General features: G+C 44.6%; 4 protein-coding genes across 9 annotated transcripts in view; 1 reads left to right on the forward strand and 3 right to left on the reverse strand.

The window, feature by feature from the left end:
* The window catches only part of rnf123 (ring finger protein 123), a 137,872-nt gene extending 134,089 nt beyond the window's left edge, over positions 1-3,783 (reverse strand). The window contains exons 1-2 of one of the 5 annotated variants that reach the window (XM_030375412.1): positions 3,717-3,783; positions 1,274-1,389 (exon numbers count right to left, since the gene is read on the reverse strand). In XM_030375412.1, the coding sequence (XP_030231272.1) occupies positions 1,274-1,355 (82 nt within the window). In that variant the 5' untranslated portion in view covers positions 1,356-1,389; positions 3,717-3,783. Of the gene's footprint in view, positions 1-1,273; positions 1,390-2,534; positions 2,693-3,716 lie in introns of those variants that run through there. The other 4 variants (XM_030375413.1, XM_030375410.1, XM_030375414.1 and 1 more) reach the window with 4 other exon arrangements.
* Positions 3,784-4,051: 268 nt separating this feature from the next.
* aldh4a1 (aldehyde dehydrogenase 4 family, member A1) lies at positions 4,052-15,724 on the forward strand. The gene is made up of 15 exons (XM_030374032.1): positions 4,052-4,243; positions 5,628-5,721; positions 6,525-6,617; positions 6,863-6,910; positions 7,469-7,624; positions 8,027-8,176; positions 8,945-9,019; positions 9,207-9,394; positions 9,990-10,063; positions 10,734-10,930; positions 11,202-11,249; positions 11,399-11,551; positions 12,490-12,611; positions 13,134-13,252; positions 14,368-15,724. Exons 1-15 carry the CDS (start codon positions 4,203-4,205, stop codon positions 14,478-14,480), a joined length of 1,671 nt encoding a protein of 556 aa, XP_030229892.1. The 5' UTR covers positions 4,052-4,202; the 3' UTR covers positions 14,481-15,724.
* A 971-nt stretch (positions 15,725-16,695) lies between these two features.
* LOC115556754 (lysozyme g) lies at positions 16,696-19,484 on the reverse strand. 2 transcript variants are annotated; one of them, XM_030374034.1, is made up of 6 exons: positions 19,230-19,484; positions 18,611-18,685; positions 18,377-18,448; positions 18,032-18,237; positions 17,574-17,712; positions 16,696-17,203 (listed from the first exon to the last, which is right to left on the reverse strand). In XM_030374034.1, exons 2-6 carry the CDS (start codon positions 18,612-18,614, stop codon positions 17,070-17,072), a joined length of 555 nt encoding a protein of 184 aa, XP_030229894.1. In that variant the 5' UTR covers positions 18,615-18,685; positions 19,230-19,484; the 3' UTR covers positions 16,696-17,069. The 2 variants fall into 2 exon arrangements, with proteins under 2 accessions (XP_030229894.1, XP_030229895.1); XM_030374035.1 differs by having other exon boundaries at positions 18,611-18,717; positions 19,230-19,458.
* Positions 19,485-19,865: 381 nt separating this feature from the next.
* On the reverse strand, positions 19,866-22,840 carry LOC115556755 (lysozyme g). The gene is made up of 5 exons (XM_030374036.1): positions 22,706-22,840; positions 22,486-22,557; positions 22,145-22,350; positions 21,687-21,825; positions 19,866-21,308 (listed from the first exon to the last, which is right to left on the reverse strand). Exons 1-5 carry the CDS (start codon positions 22,707-22,709, stop codon positions 21,178-21,180), a joined length of 552 nt encoding a protein of 183 aa, XP_030229896.1. The 5' UTR covers positions 22,710-22,840; the 3' UTR covers positions 19,866-21,177.
* Positions 22,841-25,001: the final 2,161 nt, after the last annotated feature.

The following is a 25,001-nucleotide window of genomic DNA, read 5'->3' on the forward strand; positions in this document are numbered from 1 at the left end:
ATGAAGATACATAGAGATACAGGAAGATACATAGAGATACATGAGATACATAGAGGTTACATAGAGAAAGATAGAGCTACATGGATATACATGAAGATACATAGAGATGCATGGAGATACAGGAAGATACATAGAAAAACATATATATATAGAGAGAGAGAGATACATGAAGATACCATGACCATTTACAGTTCCATGTTGTTCTGTCACATTTTCTGTCACAAGGAAGGCTATAACTGCGTGTGTGAGTGTGAGTGTGGGGGGGTGTTTGTGCCTGTGTGTGTTTGTGTGCGCAATAAGCAACATTATGGTTGCAGTGACTAGACAGGCATAGAGCTGCCGATTGTGGTCTATGTCTTTGAGTACACAAACACACACACATACATATATTCAATCGATTGATTATTAACGTGTAATTAAACCATGGATTAAGAAAAAAGCAGGACATTTGCAACCCTCATAGACATAACAACTATATATAGCTTGTGAAGCAATGGCACCCTGTTTGTGTGTGTGCGGTTGTGTGTCTCCGTGCATGTGTGTGTGTGTGTGTGTGTGTGTGTGTGTGTGTGTGTGTTTGCGTGCATGCGTGTATGTGTGTGCATGCGTGTTTGTGTATGTGTGTGTTTCTGTGCGAGCATATGTGTCAATCTGTGTGTGTGCGTGGCGTGCATAAGTGTCTGTCTTTGTCTCTTTCTTTGTGTCTGTGTATGTGTGGGGGATCCTACCTGTGGATTTGGGTTTGTCTGTGTCTCTTTCTGTGTGTGTGTGTGTGTGTGTGTGTGTGTGTGTGTGTGTGTGTGTGTGTGTGTGTGTGTGTGTGTGTGTGTGTGTGTGTGTGTGTGTGTGTGTGTGTGTGTGTGTGTGTGTGTGTGTGTCTGTCTGTGTGTGTGTGTGGGGGGGGATCCTACCTGTGGATTGGGTTTGTCAGTGTCTCTTTCTGTGTGTGTGTGTGTGTGTGTGTGTGTGTGTGTGTGTGTGTGTGTGTGTGTGTGTGTGTGTGTGTGTGTGTGTGTGTGTGTGTGTGTGTGTGTGTGTGTGTGTGTGTCTGTCTGTGTGTGTGTGTGGGGGGGATCCTAACTGTGGATTGGGTTTGTCTGTGTCTCTTTCTGTGTGTGTGTGTGTGTGTGTGTGTGTGTGTGTGTGTGTGTGTGTGTGTGTGTGTGTGTGTGTGTGTGTGTGTGTGTGTGTGTGTGTGTGTGTGTGTGTGTGTGTGTGTGTGTGTGTGTGTGTGTGTCTGTGTGTGTGTCTGTGTGTGTGGGGGGGATCCTACCTGTGGATTTGGGTTTGTCGGTGTCCGAGGCCAGCCGGCAGTTGCGGCGGGTCAGGGCCGTTCCACCCTCCTTGGAGCTCATGGTGTCTGACGTTAGACCCCCCACCCATGCACTGCTGGGAGACAATAACAACCCCAATGAACAACAAGATCACAAGCTGACTTTAACTGCTGACCCCCCCCCCCCCCCCCCCCCCCCCACACACACACACACACACACACACACACACACACACACACACACACACACACACACAACAAACACAGCACAAACCACCACAACAACAACCTCAACCACAACAACAACACAATCGAAAACAAAATGAATGAAATAGAAAACATCGAATCAATATCACTCAAGTGCGAATGTGAGTATAATATTACATTTGAGAGTAGCACACTGACGATACAAAGGTTACAACACAAGCTAGCATCAAGTCAACCGCATTCTGAAAGGGTTTTCTGCCTTTCGTAAGAGTCCTCCGCAACAAAGTTGACATCAGACACCCTAACCACTTTAGTCCACTTTAATAAAGCATAGGCTACTCATTATACATTTAAGATTAAATATGGACATATATCTATGATATTTGCCATCGCACCGGTGAGCTCTATGAATTGCTGTAGTGGCTGCCCTAAACAACAGGTACAGTTGTGTATAGCTCAGTAACAACACCGTAGTATGTGTGAGCCGATCAGCAGAGATGTGCTCAATATTTCACTTAAAGTCGTTACACTCAGTGGAGACATGGTTTTACCATGTTGAACAAAACATGTGGTACACACAGAGGCTTATCTTGCTCATATTTGGCTGCACAGTTGCGTTCATTTACTCATGACAGGAGTAACCCTGATCTAGTGACAACATCGGATGTGTACAAACGTCCAGCAATCCAACGATGGGACAGCAGCTTAGTTATCAGTGTGGTGAAACACATTCAGCAACAGCATAACGACACACTACACTGCGATCAAGAGTGAGCTAGGCTATCCGTGCAGCTCCTTCTGTAGCTGCATCCAGTCCTTAGCCCGGGTCCCTTGGACTGCATTGGCCTGACATCATGAAGGCATGCACGGGTAACGAACACACGTTTAACGGCATCTACAAGGATTGAATTGGGCAGTAGTGCAAATCTCCATTGCATTGCATTGCAGTGCATTGCATTGCAAGTGGCAGCATAGCATCGCTAGCTCGCTGGCTAATGTGACTCAGTTGTGGATAATAACAACAGTGGGACGCCTTGGTAATAACAACACTTACTGCTTCCTTCTGTGATATGTCTCTCTCTTTATGTCTCTGTCCCCGACGGGTCACCGTGTCCACGTCTTTGGTTTATTTCAGGGTGAATGGTCTGGAAGTGTTACACCGGCTCCGAGGTCTGTGTGTGTGTGTGTGTGTGCGTGCGTGCGTGTGTGTGTGTGTGTGTGTCTATGTGTGTTTCCACCAGCTAGTCTTTTAAACCCTCCTCTCTGTGGTCTCTGGTTCCATTCCCACGTCACGGAGCGTCGGTGGGTTCAAACCCCGCCGCGGCCCGGGCGCGAACTGGAAGGGGGGCTTCAACGTGGGGTCGTGAGTCAGCTCGGATGGGCTCCAACTCTTCTTAAGAGTCCTTAAATGTGCGTTTTAACACTTTCACACTTTTCTTTTTGTTTCTGTCAATAGGCAACACTCTAAATCTGTAGCGATTTTTTCTTTTAACTATAGTTTTATCCCCCTCAGAACGATGCAAATAGAATAGCAAAGCCTATAAATACAATATAACATAACATTATATAGAAGTTACTAGAGTGAGCAATCAATTATAATAAATAAGCTAATGGATAATAATGGAATAGAATTGAATACAAAATAATATAATAGAGAATTATTTTTTCGAAGATACAATGAAATAGAACAAAACAGCATAGAATACAAACGAAAACACACAATAAGTGGGTAACTACTGTGTTACAATGGCCTTATAACATGGAGCCTACAGCAGACATGAGACGGCCTTGCCTTCATGGTGACTTTAAACATCAGCTCTAATATTGCAATAGGAGGAGTTAGATATTACATGTTATAAAGATATAACATTTAACATATACAAATGTTTTCCTAGACTTTATTCAGGAGGCGCATCATCTCCCCCCAGATGACCAGCCAATGACGGGTGAGCAACAGCGCCCTCTGGTGGCTGCTGCTCGTCCAACCATTGAACCGGTTAGCAACAGCGCTCTCTGGTGGCCGCGGCCGAGCAATGCTTAACGTTTTTTCCGACGGTTGAAACTTTGAAGTAAATCAACAGAACCAGACAAGCCTACCGAGTTGGTGAGTTGGTGGTCTGGTCTTAGGGACACTTTCCTCAACCTGTCGTGGTGCTCAAATCATGGTGGGGCTTATTTACGTTAAACAGAAATCTACAAGGTTACATATAATATAACGGAAAACGGCGGTACCTACCTAAAGATATCGCGATATAGGATTCAGAAGTCACGTCCCGCGGGCCTCCAGTTTAGTCGCCTCTCATTGGCTAAGGTTTTTTTTTTTCTTCTTACACCTTCTACAGTTCATACCATCCTGCATACGGTATGTCTTGGGATTATGTGCTTTTATGGTGCGTATTATATTGTAAAACAATGCTCTTGGTGTTTCCGAAAATACAATTTATCATTCTCTTTTACATTTTTGAGGTCCATTTTGTGTTCATAAATGATAACCACTCGACACAGATATAAAATATATTCATTTAAATAATGGCGCACCCCCGTGAAGTGATGGTCTCTTCCACTGCTCATTCGCTCACTGTAGGTCAACCTTCTTCTGGCTAGCTTCGCTGTATATAGGATATCGGCGCATGTGTTCATTGATCATAGTTCTGGTGATCAGACTTCGGCGACCACTGAACGACTTATTTAAATAGTTTCCTTCAACAATCAAATCTGTAACATGATCCGTGTGAGGTCGACTCTTGTCTGTTCGTGGAGGGGGTAGGTACCTGTTGTTATAACCTCTTCGTTGACTCTCATATGTCATTTGCAACATGGGGGGGGTTTAATGTTTCAGCCGATTGGTAAAAATGTAATGTTTACAGACAGCTTGTTATACGGCCTGCTACTGGTGCTGGCATGACTCAGGTCCCATGGTCAAATGTAACATAATACGGATCAACTTTGAGTGCGTTTCCCTGAATGTTATGCAATGCTTTACATAGACTGTCTTGCAGTAACCTGGCATGTGCACACGTACAGTAACGTTGTATAGTTAATTAACCAATTAAAGGCTACTGCGAAACCTATATCACGATGTTCAAGCAAGCAAATGCATGCATTTTCTGGAAGTATTGCGTCCAAAAGCAAAGCCATCCTTAGTGAGTGAAATGTTCCTTTCGCTGCTTGGCCAGCTGTTAAAACAATTGCTCAGGGAAACCACTATACACCAAATCTCGATCTCTTTATTATCTCTGACACAGCGGTGTCCATGAGCCCTGAAACCAAAACAAACGTCCCCGCCTGTCCTTGGGAATCGAACCCATATGCGCATGTTAATGTGCATTGAAAGTGGAGTTTTTGGAATAAATCCTTATCAGTTAAATACGAGAATGCGCCTCCTACCCACAACTGTTTGCTATCAAAGCTGTAACCTTAAGTTGACAAAGTTGAGACCCATAGTTAATCATACATGGAGGACAGAAGGGTGGCAGTGAAGGCAAGCGGTGGGACATTGTTGCAGTTCCATACGTCCTTAAAATACTTAAATACTACTTAAAACCATCCTTGGTACATCACGACAAAATGGTGTGTTGTTGATAATGGTGCGGTGTGTGTGTGTGTGTGTGTGTGTGTGTGTGTGTGTGTGTGTGTGTGTGTGTGTGTGTGTGTGTGTGTGTGTGTGTGTGTGTGTGTGTGTGTGTGTGTGTGTACACCTGTTTTAAGTGGCAACCAATTCATCAATGTTTAATTGTGGATACATTATGGAATACTATTTTTTTACATGCACTGTATTATTTTTATAATATCAACATGGAGATGACTTTCGTTTGGGGATTCCATTGGAATCCAACGTTTCTGGAAAACGGGAGATTCAAGTTAGAACTAGTTTGGTCTCAGCGCTGGCACAACCTGTTTATTTATTAAAAGAGTCCAAACTCCTCCTGCCGGTTGCAAGGTTTTCGTGGTCTAAGGTAATCCCATTCAGTACAATTAAAACCTCTGGTGGAATTCTCTAATTCCTGCTCCCTGAGCCCCAACCACACAGACCGCTGAGGGAGTGTCAGAAGATTACATTTTGATGGCGGGACACGTTATAATGTCGATCATAACAACAGTTGGTTTGAGTCCTGTTTGAAACGGATCTGTGTCTTTGTGTTCTAAGGTTCCGGACGTTTCCACGGGCGGCCGTGGAGGTGAAGAATGAGCCGATCCTGGGCTTCAAGGAGGGCAGTGTGGAGAGGAAGGATCTTCTCAAGGTCTGTTTACCCCCACAAATGAACACTCAAACTCCTGGAGGCGTTAAGGTTTACCGACGCCACTGAGGCTTACTTCGGTGTGGAATGGTTGCCGTAGATACACCGTGGGTGTCTTTCATTTACATTTATAATCGTGGCTTTTAGCAGTCGCTTTCATCCAAAACGACTTCCAATAAGTACATTTGTCAGAAGAAGAGAAACAATATATCGCTGTCGGTACAGAAAGGATGTTCATAGAACCAAGTGCCAAGCACTAACGATCACCAGGTTAACCCATTCCCCGCATACAACAAAGATAGCTAGGATAAGATGCTACACAATGCTGAGTACTTTTTTTAAGTGCCAGGTTCAGGACGTACAAACATACAATAAGTGCGTACATTAAGTGCCACGGCGTACGTACGCATCTACGATGGTGCCTTTACATTCATGGTTCTGCGTGACCTGGCAAAGGCAGCTGATTCATTGACATTTGATATGTAATATGTAAAGATAATGGCTTGTGTAAACTAATGTAAACCAAAACCACCTCAGCTAGTAAAGTAACCATAGGATACATAGCAGGAAGGACAAAGGGGCTGGAGAGCTATGGGGTTACCCATCGCTCGGTGGGCTACCACAGAAACCTAGAGACCAGAGCATACCTAGCGTCACTATTCAACGCAGCCTAATTCAGCCTTCACTGCTTGGAATCCAGCATTTCCTTTCCTTTGTTGCGTGCTTATCAGACAACACTCAGATAACCGGTATGTTATCTGAAATGCTTCCTCACTAAGTGATCGCTCCTGTCTCCCTCTCTCCAGGCCCTGAGCGAGCTGAAGGGAAAGACGGAGGAGATTCCTTGTGTGGTTGGAGACGAACACGTGTGGACCAAAGATGTTAGATACCAGTTATCGGTGAGACGGTGTAGCCAGCTAATCTCCACTGTAAACGATCGCTCCATTTAGCGCACAAATATTGATACTTCGAAGGCATGGATATCGACGTTCAAATATGCATGTTAAGGATTAAAGGTTAATTTCTCCATTTGCATGCAGGCATCGAAACAAACAATAAAATGAACGCATCAGTTACTGTTTCTGTTTTGTTACGATGGGATTACTTCTAAATTGTCCGTTAATTATGTGTTTTTAATTCACAGCCCTTTGACCATTCGCACAAGGTGGCCAAGTTCTGCTACGCTGACAAGGTGATTGTTTTTAGTATTCGATGTTCAAACATTGTAAATCCTTACAGACTCCAGATGACCTCTAGTCGTGGTAGAGGGCATCTCGGGGCAACTCTGGAATGGGAGACAGTGCTGGGAGGTCAGGAGGTCATTCAGATCTTCAGGTCACAGCGTCCTAACCCCAAACACTAGAGAAAGTGATGGGAACGTCATAGTTCATGCCATGAAATATAACGGTACAGTTGAAATAAAATAGGGTTTAAAGACTAAATAAATTATTGATCAAAGTTCTATATTGCTTCATGAACTTTGCCTGAATGGACTGAACTTATTATTTTAGGTTTTGCTTCCTTGTAGGGCTTTATTTTTCTAAATAGAGTAATGAGTTTGTTTAAACTGTTTAGTAACTTGCAAATGGAAAACCGATCACCTAATGCCTTTCCATTGGTTGGTGCTGGAGCGCTAATACAAATGAGCATTCCCATGCTGTCTGTCTCATGACTGTGCTGGGCTCCCACCACAGAGCGCTAATGCTAGCTCCCAGCCCTGTCACTGATCCGTCCTGGTTTCCACCCACAGGACCTGCTCAACAGAGCCATCCTGGCGTCGGTGGCTGCGCGGCGGGAGTGGGACCTGAAGCCGGTCCAGGACCGCGCCCAGATCCTCTTCAAGGCCGCCGACGTCATCAGCGGACCCAAGAGGGCCGAGATCCTGGCCAAGACCATGATCGGCCAGGTAAAGACCGGGGCATAGGGGGGCCGACGCTGGGGGCGAGTGGAGGGCGAGTGGAGGGCGGTCTTCACTGGCAGTCAGCTCCTCAGCTCCTGCTGTTACCCTGAATGTTGTCATACCAAAACCGTAGTTACACTTTTGATTATAGCTAAACCCAAAACCATGTAAGCCTTATGTCTTAATCGTATCATACTTTATGCAATGCCTCAACGTAACACTTTCTAAGGCATCATGGGAAATTCTATCTGAATACGATTTAAAATCACAGTGTCTCTTCAGATTAGCTGGTAGGCTCTCTCTCTCTCTCTCTCTCTCTCTCTGTGTCTCTCTGTCTCTCTGTCTCTCTCTCTCTCTCTCTCTGTCTCTCCCCCTCCCCAGTCTAACTCTCTCTCTCCCACCCCCCAGGGTAAGACGGTGGTGCAGGCGGAGATCGACGCGGCTCCTGAGCTCATCGACTTCTTCCGCTTCAACGCCAAGCACGCCGTCGAGCTGCAGGACGAGCAGCCGCTGGACGCCGACGGCAGCACCAACACCATGCTGTACCGCGGCCTGGAGGTCAGAGGTCACCCCCGCTCGCCGAGTCGACCTCCTGTCAACGGGCTGGTCTTAAGGGCTGATTATGGTCACGCAACGCAGGGACGACGCAGACGCTTCAACGCAGTCGTGAACCTGTTTTGGTTCTGCGTCGGGTTTTAGTGAGCGGACCAATCACAGCCCTCGCTGCTGCGTCGCCTCGACGGAAGGTTACAATTTTTGGGAGGCTCGTGTCCGGCCCTTGCAGTGGACACAAGGAGGGTCCGCAAGGACGTAAGGCGTCCGTAACCCCCCTTGCCTTGCGTGAACGTGGGACCATAGTCAGCCCTTAACAATCCATCAGGGATTTAAACCGTTTCAATTAAAATGTGTATTTCTCTCTCGGGCCGATCTCCAGGTTATGGAACAGGGCACATGATGACATCGATGACCCTAATGCTCTTTTCCCCAGTTGATCTCTGTGTACTGTTGTCATATAGGCCTATATACTATATCATTAATTAAATCTATAATGGATAATAACTTTTGACAGTTTACCGGTTTGTCAAACTAAACCATCAAAGTGTTACTAAATCATTGTGCAGTATTACATTATCCTTCTTTTAAGGGCAATACTTATAACAAGGGAAGGAAAGATCTTCGTCAAAGCTACCTAGGAAGTGCGGAGCAGTTGTCAGTGCTGCCATATTAGTCCAACCCAAATGGCTGTTTCGCTGAACGTGGTTGCCTATACATTATGTTCATACTGTATATTATTGTGTGTTTCTCCTTTTTCACCAACGCTTTCAGGGTTTCGTGGCTGCGGTGGCCCCCTTCAACTTCACTGCTATTGGTGGAAATCTGGCCGGCACCCCTACTGTAATGGTAAGGTCAAAGGTTAATTGACAACCGCAATTAAGTGGTCTTGCAACGTAAAGAATCCACATCCACCGTTACAGTGTATGAAACAATAATCATTTCAAATCATCCTCTTGTTTTAATATCTATCAGTGGTTTCCTCTCACGTATCCATATCAATGGACTCTTCTTGTTTGCATCGTGTGGTTTCCAGGGTAACGTGGTTCTGTGGAAGCCTAGCGACACAGCCATGTCGGCTAGCTACGCCGTGTATAACGTCCTGCGCGACTGCGGCATGCCGCCCGACATCATCCAGTTCGTCCCGTCGGACGGCCCCGTGTTCGGGGACACCGTCACCTCCTCGGAGCACCTGGCCGGCATCAACTTCACCGGCAGCGTCCCGTAAGACCCTCCAAACGCAGACGGCTCTCCGGGAATATGTGCTATATCGCTCACCGATTGGTGGACGTAAGGCCTTGGAAACGCCTCAATCTCTCCCAGAGTATGCGTACTGTGTCGCTCACCGATTGGTGGACGTAAGGCCTTGGAAACGGCTTAATCTCTCTCGGAGTATGCGTACTGTGTCGCTCACCATTTGGTCGATGCATTCATCGAACGCGGCCCATCGTGCAATGGTTGCAGTCCTACTTTCCTAGCCTGAATGGCCCTGCTGGGAATCAAATTCTCAAGCCTCGCTCTACCTGTTGAGCTTATCACCACTTTGCATCCTGATTGTTTGTCTTTGTATTCTTGTGTGTGCGTTTGGAGTACAGACATCAGTGTCTCCATGTGTGTTTTTGTGTAAAAGTGTAACTAGACGAGATAATTGAATGGCTATCGGTACTTTTGTTGTTATTGTCTATGCAGAGATATTTTTATTGGGTTAGCAGTTATTTATATTTTTATTCTACTATTTCCTATACTTGCTGCTGTGGCGCCTACATTTACCGCACGGGGCCGGTTAACTTCTTCTCTTATCTTCTCTTTCCCCCTGCAGGACCTTCAAGCGGCTCTGGAAGCAGGTGGCTCAGAACCTGGACATCTACAAGAACTTCCCTCGGGTCGCTGGAGGTGAGCTGGAACAACCGACAAACCAAGACATCCACGTTCCGAAATGAGGAAACCACTTAACAAACAAGAAGTCCACATTCCAAACCAATAAGACCCCGTTACGTAACCAGTTTACTTCAGCACTTGTTTGGTGCTTCCTTGCAATTTGATTTAAGAATCTATTTTTGCAGCTAGATATCTGTGTACTACATCGTCATTCAGTTCAGTTCAGTTCAGTTCAGTTTAACTTTATTGTCCCAAAAAGGGAAACTTGTCTTGCAGTCAGGTACACATAAAAACATAAAAACACAATATACACAAGGACACACAACAAGGAGATACATCATGGACATGCAGACGACAAACTCAGACACGCGTGCCATTGCACTGTTGTTAATCTTAGCATGTTAGCATCACCATGTTAGCATGACCACGCCATCCCCTGTTGGCGTGTTGTCTATACTAGAATATGCCGTGCATCACCCAAGTGGGTGCTACACACTGGTGGTGGTGAGTTGGGTCCCCCCCTTCACTGTAAGCGTCTTTGGGTCATTGAAAAGCGCTATATAAATATAATGGATTTATTATTATTATTATTATTATTATTATTATTAATAATATCGGTGCGTATGTTCGCATGGCAGCATGCGTGCGTCTCTAACCCGACCCTTCACTGCCGTGCCCCTCCCAGAGTGCGGCGGTAAGAACTTCCACTTCGTCCACGCCTCGGCGGACGTCCAGAGCGTGGTGAACGGGACCATCCGCTCGGCGTTCGAGTACGGCGGGCAGAAGTGCTCGGCCTGCTCCCGGATGTACGTCCCGCAGTCCCTCTGGCCCCAGATCAGAGACGGGCTGCTGGAGGTCCACAAGCAGATCAAAGTGGGCAATGTAAGAACGACGGAGACGTTATTCACCTTTTATTGTTCAGAGTGCAACACTCGGGACTTTAGGTCAGTTTTGAGGTTGCCTTGTAAAGTTAGTTTGACGGCTCTAATTTTGTATTATATCATGGAATATATACTGGAGCAAACAAGTTTTTTCACACTTTTAGCCTTACTAGCAAGTACTCTTCAAGTACCTCTAACAACCGGCTCACACGTTTCTGTAATTCATTGTTGACGCGTGTTAAAGTTTATTTTTTGACGTTGGTTTTCCACAGCCCGTGGAAGACTTCAGCACCTTCCTCTCAGCTGTGATCGATGAAAAGGTACATACAAGCGTCACTCAAAATGTGCACGCTAAATGACTCAACAGTTACAGACGTGGGCTGAGACTCATGTCTTCAGGTGTGTTTTCTGCCTGCTCTGTGAACGTAAACCAACCGCAGTGTGCTTACGGTCTGACTCCTCCCTGCAGTCCTTCGCCCGCATCAAGAAGTGGCTGGACCACGCCCGGTCCTCCGTCGACCTCACCGTCATCGCTGGGGGCAACTGTGACGACCGGAAGGGCTACTTTGTGGAGCCCACGATCATCCAGGTCAAGGATCCTCGGGACCCCCTCATGAGCGAGGTGAGAAACGCACTCTGTTCAGATAACGGCTCATTAGTCGGTTGGCCCGCGGTTTATTAAGCCTGTACTTTATTACAGTTGGGGTCTTTTTCATTTCACAGTCCGGTACCATAGACTGTCAAAGAATATGGACGTAGCTTCAACTTCTCCCATTGGATACACATTTTCTTTTACCATTTCTGGAGTTATATTTTCGTTCTAGGGACAATTCGTTTTTCGAAAAATGTTCAAATAACTATCCAATGTGATATCCAACGGCCCGAACTCATGACGTTGTCTGGTGTTCTGCATCCAACCACTACAAACCCACACACCGTTAGTAGAACTACATGTTCCTTCTGCCAGGGCTTCACAAACACTTAGTCATGGCTGCTGCCTGTACGTTACACATGGGAATCTGACCCTTGACCTTCACTGCTTTGGCTTTAGAATGCACAAGAACGACACTCAAAGGTTTTCAGGAAAAGTTCTGTTTGGATGACAAAGAACTAGGCTACCATCTAGTATAACGCCTGCTACCTTTTTTGTTTTAATGTGTTATTTAAATATTTGCTGAAACCTTTTTCACTTTTTGATTTGTATTAGTTTTGTCTTTAACCGGTGTAGGCTTGTGCTAGCAGGGCTTGTGTGCTAATACCGTGAGGCTTTTGCCCCGTTGAGCTAGATCTACATCACTGGCTCCAGCTGGGCTCTGTGTTTTGTTAGCTCAGATCCCTCTGTTTCTCACCATGCATGACCGACCACAGCCAAGCCTGCTTACATTGGGTTTCAAATGTAAATGTTTAACCTACACTTTTTCTAAAACCCTGACATGTCTGCTAATGTAAACATGTTGAGGTCAGTTTGGCTGGTTGAATTGGGTTCTTCTTCACAAAACACAAAACGAGCTTCCTTGTTATATCGGCTGCTGAACACCAGTTATGTTTCGTCTCCGATAGGAGATCTTCGGGCCCGTTCTGTCGGTGTACGTCTATCCTGACAACGACTACAAGGAGGTTCTGACTCTGGTGGACACCACCTCCCCCTTCGCCCTGACCGGGGCGGTGTTCGCTCAGGACAAGTAAGTACACCCCGGTTAAAGAGGTGCATTCACCCCATGTTCACATTCACACCATGGTAACACTCTTGGTTCACACACCAGGTTTGGGTAAGTAGGACACGTTGTTAGAGGTGCATTCACACCATGTTCACATTCACACAATGGTAACACTCTTGGTTCACACACCAGGTTTGGGTAAGTAGGACACGTTGTTAGAGGTGCATTCACACCCGGTTCACACACCAGGTTTGTTCACACTAGTTCAGCGGAGTTGGACGAGTTTATTGAATTGCACTCAAAAATAGTCCTTAGCATTGTGTAGCATCTTATCCTAGCTATCTTTTGTTGTGTACGGGGAATAGGTTAACCTAGTGGTTGTTAGTGCTTGGCACTTGGTTCTATGAACATCCTTACTGGGCCGACAGCGATAGATTGTTTCACTTTCTTCTGACAAATGTACTTATTGTAAGTCGCTTTGGGTAAAAAGCGTCTGCTAAACGCCCGTGATATTAATGCAAATGAATTGTGTGTTCCCTGTGACAGGAATGTGGTCGCAGAGGCAGCCAAAGCTTTGAGGAACGCGGCGGGGAACTACTACGTCAACGACAAGTCCACGGGCTCCGTCGTGGCCCAGCAGCCCTTCGGGGGCGCCAGAGCTTCAGGTAGGGGGCCTCCTCTCCTCCGATTGGTTCACGGGCAGAGGGAGGATCACTGGGAGGTCAAAGCCGTTGAGCTAAATGTGGAATGTGGGTCAGTGACTTCGACACACGGGTACTGTAATCAACGGGGAGAAGTCGACTGGATTTGGAGCGTGGATTCGGGTACATTAGAACTGCACATGATGGTGTAGTGGGTCGGGTGTTTGACTCCAAGCTGATGGGTACTGGGTTCGATCCCCAATGTCCACACACAGCCCGTAGACATTCTTGACCCAGATGCCCATTCCTGATCTTAAATTACTAAGCAAAAATCACTGTAGCTTGCAGTGTCTGCAAAATGGTAAGATATATGACGAGCCCTCGTGAATGCATCTTTCTTTCTGGATACTTTTAAACGAATTAGTGTAGGGCTGAACGATTAATCTAATTCAAATCGAAATCGCGATGTGATAGAACGCGGTATGCAAATCTAAAAGGCTGCGATTAAAAGAAAAGTTAGTTGTTACCATTAATGACAGTACGATTCATTTATTTTTATTTTACAATTCAATAGTTAAATAAAAAAGTTTATAATATAAATTAATCTCAACACATTGGCCTGGCCTAAAGGAAAGAGCTGTTTCTATGTTGACTGCTTCCAATGTTGTGTTGGTCATACTAAAGAATGATTTTATTTTTTATTGAACAATACGCAACATAAGGAACTTAATAAATTATAAAAATCGCACATTAAATCGCAATCGCAACATTGGTCAAAATAATCGCAATTAGATTATTTCCCCAAATCGTTCAACCCTGAGTTGGTGTTACTGGCAGTGTAACTGCCCTCTCAACCAGACACAAACCTAGAACACCCAGGTTAAGCCTACCATACGTGCATTACACTTTTATCAAAATTACATTATCAACAGTGCAGATTCACGTTGAATGCCAACCCCTCAGTGCTAACTGTGTAAAGGGAAAAACTAACTTTTCCTATCATCCTAACCTGTCCCACAAGCAGTACACATCCCAGACACACTGCAGATACTATGACCATGTCCAAATGAATGTCTGTCCTTGTGATTGATTGATGATTGATTGATTGATTTATGTATTGGTTCTCCTTCCTCCCCAAGGAACCAACGACAAGCCGGGCGGCCGTCACTACGTGCTGAGATGGACGTCGCCGCAGGTCGTCAAGGAGACCTTCGCCCCGCTGAAGGAGTGGAAGTACCCCTACATGAGCTGAGCTGGGGGCGTCCCAGTCCCTCTCCCCATACCTCTCCCCGTCCTCACTCCCTCCCGCCCTCCGTCCATGGTCCCCGGTTCGATTCCCTCGTCAGCGGTAAAGAGGCTCCGAGATTTGTCACTGAAAGGCCATCAGAATGAGTTGAGATGAAGACGCTTCACAGACTCTTCTTCTTCTGTCATCAGAGTGTTTCTTTGTGGTCGCCCGTCCACCAACGAGCTTGGACTGAACTATGTTCAAACGGGGGTTGCGCAATTCTATATTTTTAGCTGTTTTGAAATGGAAACTGGAGGCACCGGTCGGCTCTGCTTGCACCCCTCAGAATCTCAGGGTTCGTCGCCCTGGTTACAGTTTTTATTCAAGCGTTTGGGGTTTCCGGTGGAAGATCCATTTGCCATTGGAGTTTTTCTTGTGGAGACATACCTCTTTTAAATTAAACATATTTTAGCCGTATGAAACAAAAACCAAGTTCTTCATAGGAACATAATAATTAACCATAAGAATTATGAATAGAAACCCCAAATATGTATTTTCTTTAATCCAGATAAAACAGAAGCCATAGTGATGTTGAGCGTTTGTATCTAAACGTAAAACCTTAATGTAACATTGGACAACTGCTCATCCGTCCAGATTACCTTGGTTCGGTTTTAAAGTCGTTCGTTTGTCTCTTGTTGGTTTTTTCGCTATTGCATCCAGAAGGCTAATGATACGCTAGTTAAGCTAGCTAACACTTGCTATGTACCAACTGTAATGCTAACGATAGCCTCCCACGTAGCATATGCCCTTCCTGTTGACCTCCAGAGCTAAGAGGTATGCTGCTATCCGTTTGGATGGTACGCTGGTACGAACGACCAGCTTCAGCGAGAGCGTGACGTATTTCCCTTGCTCCAGCCTTCCAGTTTGTCATTTGTGTTTCTGTCAAGCCGATTGTTCTGCTGGGAACTTGTTACAATTGGTGCTTCTAACTAACTGCACTTTCAAATGAGACATAGCGTCCAGAGTGAATTCTTTGATCGGATCAACAAATCTGGAAAATAATAGTTTTGTTTATTTTCCAGGAAGGAGGGGGATGGCGAGGAGTGTGTTTTCCTCAACGATACTTTTGTGCGTTTTAATCTTTTGTCTATAATATAGCAAAACAGATTTTATCGTCTTCAAAATGTGCCTGTGTTTGCCACACACTGTAAAATAATTTAGGGCAGAATGTTTTTGATAATAGCCTATTAAATTATTAGTTAATGATACGCCTCTATCTGGAGTTTTATTTAAGGGTTCTTGTGACATGACATCATTTAACTGTCGAGTTCACCCAACAAGACTGGGTCTGGAACTATTCTGGGGCCTGGGGAAACATATTTTCTGACAAAGATAAAAAAAAATACAAAATTCTTATGACCACAAACTTGCATGTTTGGTGTCACAACCCTTTAAACATTCCACCACTCAGCTTTCATTAGTAGTCAATTCATTGTTGTGAATTCTGAAGGCAGTGTCTGTATATCAACTACAGGACTGTTACTTCAACTTTAAAAAAAAAAGGTCTTAAATTTGCCATCAAATTTCTGACTTATGAAGCACCAACCACACCTATACCTTAAAGCAAGTTTGGACAGCAGCACTGACCAAACAACCCATTACATTCGCTGGTGGCCATCCACTAGAGGACGATATGGAGTCCGCTCCTGCTTTTCGATCAATTATATTGTGAGCAGCCCATAATTAATGTTGTGCAATAATATGGCTAATAAAAGGCCTAATTTTGCATGTTGAATTAATAATAGTAATAATGTGTTTAGTTGATTATCTAAAAATAGTTAATATTTGAGTCATTTATGAAAAGTGGCACATCTATACCATCGTCAGGATGTGAAGCAGTCGTTTTTAACACAAGACACCAAGTTTAAGCTCATTAACACATTGTGGTCCAAAGTGATTCTCTCACACTGAAAAGCTCATCAAAATGCTGTTGTGATATGTCATATCAATGTGATGAGCTCTGGCCAAAGCAAGTGGGGGCTGCTGAACCAGGTCTCTGGACTCCCTATCATACACCAATGAGATGGACCTTTCTTCCATAATTCTTCTCATGAAACAGAACGTGGTAAGAGTGTGGTAAACCAGTGAGGAATCCTCCCCCAACCCAGTAATGTACTCTGGATGTAAAACCCATCACCACCACGTTTTTGACCTTGTCGCGTAGTGAGGAAGCACACCATGAAATCCACATTTTTATTAAGAATGCTGAACAGATATGATTTGAATGATATGATTGTGTTGGTATTTCTTCAAAATGGCATTTGAAGTGGTCATATATTTATACTTTCTTTTCATATTTTAGAAAAGCCATCTTGCCACAAATGACTACGGAGGACGATACATAAAAAGTAGAGCAAGATAATAATTACGAGATCCACTTTGTGAAGATAAGGAGTGAATCAAAGTAGGCAACGCAGATTTTTGACAACCCATTGGCCTATATGTCGACTATTACATGTACACTTATACGTAAACAATCATATTTAATCAAAACATAATTATAATCATTTATTATTTGATACAGAACGTTTGGGCTGCTCAAGTGGGATTTCTCTAAAACCCGTTTCGTTTGTAAAACTGGGCTCTGGCAACGACATCAGAGGAGTAGTCTTTGCCTGTGGTAAGATGGTCCACACCGTGAGGACAGGATAGGACATTTCTTCCCATGTTGTAGTACGCGATCGCTCCTGAGGTGAAACATAAGGGACAGAGTTTAGGCAGAATGTAGGTTAAAGGCGCTGTACGATTTGAGAGTTAATCTTTCAGTGTAATTTCATCAAAATGGCATCGCCGTCCTTCAGCTATTAGCGAGTGGAAGGCGCTGTGAGAATATCTGTTCTGGTTGACTGCCCGTCTCTGCATGAGACGTTTTTATACCGAAATGCAACACTTCCCATTGGCCGAGAAACAGGGAGGGAGGGACCAGAGGGGGAGGGGGCGTCACCTGGCAGTTCATTAAATAATATCCCCCTCTTCTGCTCCTCTTCCTCTTCTGTAGGAGTGGTGGGGGTGTGTGGTCAGAATAGGAACGAATAATAATTAATGAATGAGACAAACCCTTCAGTTGCTTTTCACGGCTCCAATCGGGGAAATCCCGCTGGACTTCTTTAATGATATCAACCAGGATCCCAGTGGCTTGGTCCACGTGTTCCACACTGTTCCAGGCTCCTATTGGTGTGTGCGCATCCTTATCAACCTGTATAGGAGGAAGCCATGTTGCACATCACAACCATAGACACGTTATCAGGTCACATTTGATTATTGACCACTTATTAATTTCAAATTAAATAACATATTTGCCATTGGGCAGGCTTTGGATGGTTCTGTCCATCTAGGACTAAAGGTTTTATTATTATTATATACATAGAATTGTAGATGTTTGCTAGAAATAAATACTGGGGCTGTTTGATACAAGAACTGTGAGTCATGATCAGTGAAATGGACGTATCAAATCACATCAGACCCTTGACATGATAATATGCGATAGCAGCCTAATACAAATGTAGCCCTCTTACCTGCATCAGGCCAAAGCCTATACGTCTCGGGCACCAACCATTGTTGCCGGAGATGGCGGCACCACCCCGGGACTCTCTGGAGGCGATGGCAGCGATGAGAGCTGGGTCAACATCACGTTTGCTCGCCACCTTCCCAATGATGGTCTTATATGTTCTCATACAAGCCAAATCATGGTTCGCCATTTTTTCCGATGCCTGTACACCACCTTTGGGACAGATAATATGTTTACAGTACTGTCTCGTCACTTGACATGGGCAGTGCAACGTTCACGACATGATTCTCTCTTCATTAAAATTAGTGGTTTTATGTGGAACCTAGTAGTTGTACGGCGGTATGTAGACTACCTGTCAGCCTGTCAGCTCCGGCGGTCAGGTTGGATGCTCCAGATGTTTCTACCCTCATGATGTCTCCGTACCCTAGACACGTTCAGTTGATGACAATATTATCAACAAATATATCAATTATATATCATTCGCTCGAATAATGGTGACCTAAATAGTTGTTTAGCTAATGTCGGATTAAAAAAAATAAACATGTTAAGACAAAAAATCTTGATGAGAGCACTTTAGAATTCTTACCCATGTTGGATATCTATCTAGAGTTCTTGCAGCAGAAGTAGAGACGTCTCGGGTGTTTCTGCTTCTTTCTCTCGTCTACGATGATTATATAGTTTTTGTTCAAATGACTAAGAGTGAAACCAAAAATAGTTTTGGTACTTCCACTCCCACTGAGGGGAGTGGAAGTACCCCTACATGAGCTGAGCTGGGCGTGTCCCAGCCCCTCTCCCCGTCCCTCTCCCCGTCCTCACTCCCTCCCGCCCTCCGTCCATGGTCCCCGGTTCGATTCCCTCGTCAGCAGAAAAGAGGCTCTGAGATTTGTCACTGAAAGGCCATCAGAATGAGTTGAGATGAAGACGCTTCACATACTCTTCATCTTCTGTCATCAGAGTGTTTCTCCGGGCATGTCTCTCTTGTGGAGACATGCCTTTTTTCAATTAAACATACTTTAGCCGTATGAAACAAAAACTAAGTTATTCAAAGGAACATAATAATTAACCATAAAAATTATGAATTGAAACCCTAAACATGTTTGTTTTTTTAATCCCGATAAAACAGAAGCCATAGTGATATTGAGCGTTTGTATGTAAACGAAAAACCTTAATGTAACATTGGCCAACTGTTCATCCGCCCATATTACCTTGGTTCAGTTTTAAAGTCGTTTGTTTCTTGTTTGGTTTGTCGCCATTGCATCCAGAAGGCTAACGATACGCTAGTTAACCTAGCTAACACTTGCTATGTACCAACTGTAATGCTAACGATAGCCTCCCACGTAGCATATGCACTTCCTGTTGACCTCCAGAGCTAAGAGGTATGCTGCTATCCATTTGGATGGTACGCTGGTACGAACCATGGACATAATAAAGGGTACGAACGACCAGCTTCAGCGAGAGCGTGACGTATTTCCCTTGCTCCAGCCTTCCAGTTTGTCATTTGTGTTTCTGTCGAGCCGATTGTTCTGCTGGGAACTTGTTACAATTGGTGCTTCTAACTAACTGCACTTTCAAATGAGACATAGCGTCCAGAGTGAATTCTTTGATCGGATCAACAAATCTGGAAAATAATAGTTTTGTTTATTTTCCAGGAAGGGGGGGGATGGCAAGGAGTGTGTTTTCCTCAACGATACTTTTGTGCGTTTTAATCTTTTGTCTATAATATAGCAAAACAGATTTTATCGTCTTCAAAATGTGCCTGTGTTTGCCACACACTGTAAAATAATTTAGGGCAGAATGTTTTTGATAATAGCCTATTAAATTATTAGATAATGATACGCCTCTATCTGGAGTTTTATTTAATGGTTCTTATAACATGACATCATTCAACTGTCGAGTTCAGCCAACAAGACTGGATCTGGAACTATTCTGGGGCATGGGGAAACATATTGTCTTACAAAGATAAAAAAATTACAAAATTCTTATGACCCCAAACTTGCATTTTTGGTGTCACAAACCTTTAAATACCACACCACTCAGCTTTCATTAGTAGTCAATTCCTTGGTGTGAGTCCTGAAGGCAGTGTCTGTGTATCAACTACAGGACCGTTACTTCAACTTATGAAGCACCAACCACACCCACACCATAATGCAAGTTTGGACAGCACTGACCAAACAACCCATTACATTCGCTGGTGGCCATCCACTAGAGGGCGATATGGAGTCCGCTCCTGCTTTTCGATCAATTATATTGTGAGCAGCCTATAATTAATGTTGTGCAATAATATGGCTAATAAAAGGCCTAATTTAGCATGTTGAATTAATAATAGTAATAATGCACTCTGAAAAGCGCATCAAAATGCTGTTGTGATATGTCATATTAAGGTGATGAACTCTGACCAACGCAAGTAGGGGCTGCTGAACCAGGTATCTGGACTCCCTATCACACACCAATGAGATGGACCTTTCTTCCATTAAACAGGCTTTTAATCATAAACATTGCCATACACACAACTTATAGTAAGAGTGAAAGTCAAGTCCCAAATGGTGTGTGTGTGCCCCCTCCCTCTCCCCCTGATGAAGGCTAGCTCTGGTGCTGAAAGAGTCTTCATTGTTGTCATAATTCTTCTCATGAAACAGAACGTGGTAAGAGTGTGGTTAACCAGTGAGGAGTCCTCCCCCAACCCAGTAATGTACTCTAGATATAAAAACCATCACCACCACGTTTTTGACCTTGTCGCATAGTGAGGAAGCACGGCATGAAATCCACATGTTTAAGAATGCTGAACAGATATTTTTAAAACAGCTATGATTTGAATGATATGAATGTGTTGGTATTTCTTAATAATAGCAGTTGAAGTACTGGTCATATATTTATATATATATAAATCTTTCTTTTCATATTTTAGAAAAGCCATCTTGCCAGAAATGATTAGCCTACGGAGGACAATACATAAAAGGTAGAGCAAGAAAATAATTACGAGATCCACTGTGTGAATCAAAGTAGGCAACGCAGATTTTTGACAACCCATAGCCCTATCTGTCGACTATTACACATTGTACACGTAGCCTATACGTGAACAATCATATTTAATCAAAACATGATTATAATCATTTATTTGATACAGAACTTTTGGGCTGCTCAAGTGGGATTTCTCTAAAACCCGTTTTGTTTGTAAAACTGGGCTCTGGCAACGACATCAGAGGAGTAGTCGTTGCCTGTGGTAAGATGGTCCACATCGGCATATTCTAGGACACGTTCTCCCATGTTGTAGGCCGCAATCGCTCCTGGGGTGAAAGATAAGGGACAGAGTTTAGGCAGAATGTAGATTAAAGGCGCTGTACGATTTGAGAGCTAATCTTTCAGTGTAATTTGATCAAATGGCATCGCCGTCCTTCAGCTATTAGCGAGTGAAAGGCGCTGTGAGAATATCTGTTCTGGTTGACTGCCCGTCTCTGCATGAGACTATTCCGATTTTATACCGAAATGCAACACTTCCCATTGGCCGAGAAACATAAGGAGGGAGGGACCAGAGGGGGAGGGGCCGTCACCTTGGCAGCTAAGTAAAAAATATTCCCCTCTTCTGCTCCTCTTCCTCTTCTGTAGGAGTGGAGGGGATGTGTGGTCAGAATAGGAACGAATAAAGATTAATGAGTGAGACAAACCCTTCAGGTGCTGTTCCGGGCTCCAACCGGGGAACTTCCCCCGGACAACACTAATCATATCAACCAGGATCTCAGTGGCTTGGTCCAGGTGCGTCTCACTGTTCCAGGCTCCTCTTGGTTGGTGCCAATTCTTATCAACCTGTATAGGAGGAAGCCATGTTGCACATCACAACCATAGACACGTTATCAGGTCACATTTGATTATTTACCACTCATTAATTTCAAATTAAATAACTTATTTGCCATTGGGCAGGCTTTGGGTGGTTCTGTCCATCTAGGACTAAAGGTTTTATGATTATTATATTCATAGAATTTTAGATGTTTGCTAGACAAAAATACTGGGGCTGTTTGAGACTAGAACTGTGAGTCATGATCAGTGAAATGGGCATATTACACCACATCAGACCCTTGACATGATAATATGCGATAGCAGCCTAATACAAATGTAGCCCTCTTACCTGCATCAGTCCAAAGCCATTACCATTGTCCCCCCAACCATTGGTGCCGGAGATGGCGGCACCACCCCGGGTTGCTCTGGAGATGATGGCAGCGATGAGAGCTGGGTCAACATTACGTCTGCGCGCCACGTTCCCAATGATGGTCTTATATGTTCTCATACAAGCCAAATCATGGTTGGCCATTTCTCGCGATGCCTGTACACCACCTTTGGGACAGATAATATGTTTACAGTATGTCTCGTCACTTGACATGGGCAGTGCAACGTTCACGACATGATTCTCTCTTCATTAAAATGAATGGTTTTATGTGGAACCTATTTGTACGGCGGTATGTAGACTACCTGTCAGCCTGTCAGCTCCGGCGGTCTTGTTGGACGCTCCAGATGTTTCTACCCTCATGATGTCTCCGTACCCTAGACACGTTCAGTTGACAATATTATCAACATATATATCATTCGCTCGAATAATGGTGACCTAAATAGTTGTTTAGCCTAATGTCGGATTAAAAAAATAAACATGTTAAGACAAAAAATCTTGATGAGAGCATTTTAGAATTCTTACCCATGTTGGATATCTATCTAGAGTTTCTTGCAGCAGAAGTAGAGACGTCTTGGGTGTTTCTGCTTCTTTCTCTCGTCTACGACGATTAAATAGGCTCGTTTTTTTTTTGTTTTTTTTATAGTTTTGGTTTCACTCTTAGTCAAAGACAGCCGTCACATGTAGAGGTCGAGAGGTCGAGAGAGAGAGGTCGAGAGAGAGAGGTCGAGAGAGAGAGAGAGAGAGAGAGAGAGAGAGAGAGAGAGAGAGAGAGAGAGAGAGAGAGAGAGAGAGAGAGAGAGAGAGAGAGAGAGAGAGAGAGAGAGAGAGAGAGAGAGAGAGAGAGAGAGAGAGAGAGAGAGAGAGAGAGAGAGAGAGAGTATCTTCTGGACCCCCTTATTATCACAGACACTAACGAGATGGACCTTCCTTCCATTAAACACTGTGTTCTGCTCATAAACATTGCCATAAACTAAACTTATCGTAAGAGTGAAAGTCATGGCCCCTACGGTGTGTGTTACTCCGGGAGTGAGCAAGGAGATGGAGAGACTAACGAAAGTTTAGGCACACGGCGAGTGAACTGCTCCATAGGATAAATTGCCGGCGAACCGCTCTAGCCGAGCCTTCTCTCGGAGGGACGCTAAAGTACTGCGGTCAAGTGAGCCGCCATTCGTCCATCCGCGGTTAAGCCAGCCGTCACACAAAATCTTCGTGCGCCTCTACTCTAAACAGCCTTTGTGCGGTATCTCGCAACGTTCTCAAAATAAAAGCCTTCACCTACGGTTGTGTGTTTGTGTGGATCGCTGCAAACGCTATCGGCGTGAAAACGTCCACAACAAAAAAGGGTTTTCAAAGGACCAAGCATGCACGTGAGGTTTTCAAAGGACATTTTCCCCGAAACTATACAGTGAAATCATGTGGTTCCTTGTGCACAAGTAGTCGGGACATTTTCTTAGCACTTTGAAGTGGGCTATAGACAAAATAATAGATAAGTTCCGGGACTGAATGATATGAATATACTAACTCTTGTCCCGACTACTTGTGCACAAGGAACCACATGATTTCACTGTATAGTTTCGGGGAGAATGTCCTTTGAAAACCTCACGTGCATGCTTGGTCCTTTGAAAACCCTTTTTTGTTGTGGACGTTTTCACGCCGATAGCGTTTGCAGCGATCCACACAAACAACACAACCGTAGGTGAAGGCATTTATTTTGAGAAAGTTGCGAGATACCGCACAAATTTAGAGTAGAGGCGCACGAAGATTTTGTGTGACGGCTGGCTTAACCGCGGATGGACGAATGGCGGCTCACTTGACCGCAGTGCTAAAGTGTGTTGCATAGCGACCGTCGTTCATTTTGAGTTTCGCCATGATAGTAACCGGCCCCGACGAGCAGCAGGGATCATGGACGGAGGGCAGGAGGGAGTGAGGACGGGGAGAGGTATGGGGAGAGGGACTGGGACGCCCCCAGCTCAGCTCATGTAGGGGTACTTCCACTCCTTCAGCGGGGCGAAGGTCTCCTTGACGACCTGCGGCGACGTCCATCTCAGCACGTAGTGACGGCCGCCCGGCTTGTCGTTGGTTCCTTGGGGAGCAAGCAGAACCAATACATAAATCAATCAATCAATCACAAGGACAGACATTAATTTGGACATGGCCAAAGTATTCGCAGTGTCTGGGATGTGTACTGCTTGTGTGACAGGTTAAGATGGAGATATTTGCATGGGTTACAAATATCTCCTTTCCTTTGGTAAAAGTTGGTGAGGAGTCACCTATGCTGAAGGCGGCTTAAAGGTTGCATCGAGGCACCTTTCCTAAGCATTTTTAGAATTCAAACAACCTTTCCTTCGAGTACTTCCGGGTCATCTTGTTAGGAAAGGAAATTTCCATGCAAGAAACAGAATCCGTAGAGGCCCCGGGTGGCGCTAGTATCGTTGCGCTAGTCCGCCTCTCCCACACATTCGCGCTCTCAGACGTTGCGTGTTGAATCGGACCGACACCGCCCATGCTGTTCCAGAAGCTTGGACCACAGCTAAACACATTGAACAGATTTTTTCCCAAACCCATCCCAGTCTCCCCAAACATTTCAGATGGCGGGCCAGTGTGTTCTGCGCTTAAGGGACAAGATAAAAAACAACAAACATACGAGGGAACAAAGTAGTGAACGTTTACGGGGATATTCTAATCAGTGAATGAGGTGCAGGTGGGACAATTGTGACAAGGACGCACAGGTGATGGGGGTGAAGTGATCTAAGGACATCTGGTGGAAAGGGGGAGGGAGCACACTAAAGAGCACAAAGACAAAGTCAGATCCTGACAT

Source organism: Gadus morhua, chromosome 13 (genome assembly GCF_902167405.1).
Source record: "Gadus morhua chromosome 13, gadMor3.0, whole genome shotgun sequence".
NCBI lineage: Eukaryota > Metazoa > Chordata > Actinopteri > Gadiformes > Gadidae > Gadus > Gadus morhua.

Bases quoted from the DNA above. Each gene is read 5' to 3' on its own strand.
- LOC115556754 (XM_030374034.1), bottom strand. The intron at 18,238-18,376 runs GTAGTCTACATA...TCTGTCCCAAAG, and splicing joins CGGAGCTGACAGGCTGACAG to GTGGTGTACAGGCATCGGAA. The intron at 17,204-17,573 runs GTTTGTCTCATT...GTTTCACCTCAG, and splicing joins CCGTGAAAAGCAACTGAAGG to GAGCGATCGCGTACTACAAC.
- aldh4a1 (XM_030374032.1), top strand. From the start codon at position 4,203: ATGATCCGTGTGAGGTCGACTCTTGTCTGTTCGTGGAGGGG. The intron at 6,911-7,468 runs GTGATTGTTTTT...TTCCACCCACAG, and splicing joins AGTTCTGCTACGCTGACAAG to GACCTGCTCAACAGAGCCAT. The intron at 9,020-9,206 runs GTAAGGTCAAAG...TGTGGTTTCCAG, and splicing joins CCGGCACCCCTACTGTAATG to GGTAACGTGGTTCTGTGGAA.
- LOC115556755 (XM_030374036.1), bottom strand. The intron at 22,351-22,485 runs GTAGTCTACATA...TCTGTCCCAAAG, and splicing joins CGGAGCTGACAGGCTGACAG to GTGGTGTACAGGCATCGCGA. The intron at 21,309-21,686 runs GTTTGTCTCACT...CTTTCACCCCAG, and splicing joins CCCGGAACAGCACCTGAAGG to GAGCGATTGCGGCCTACAAC.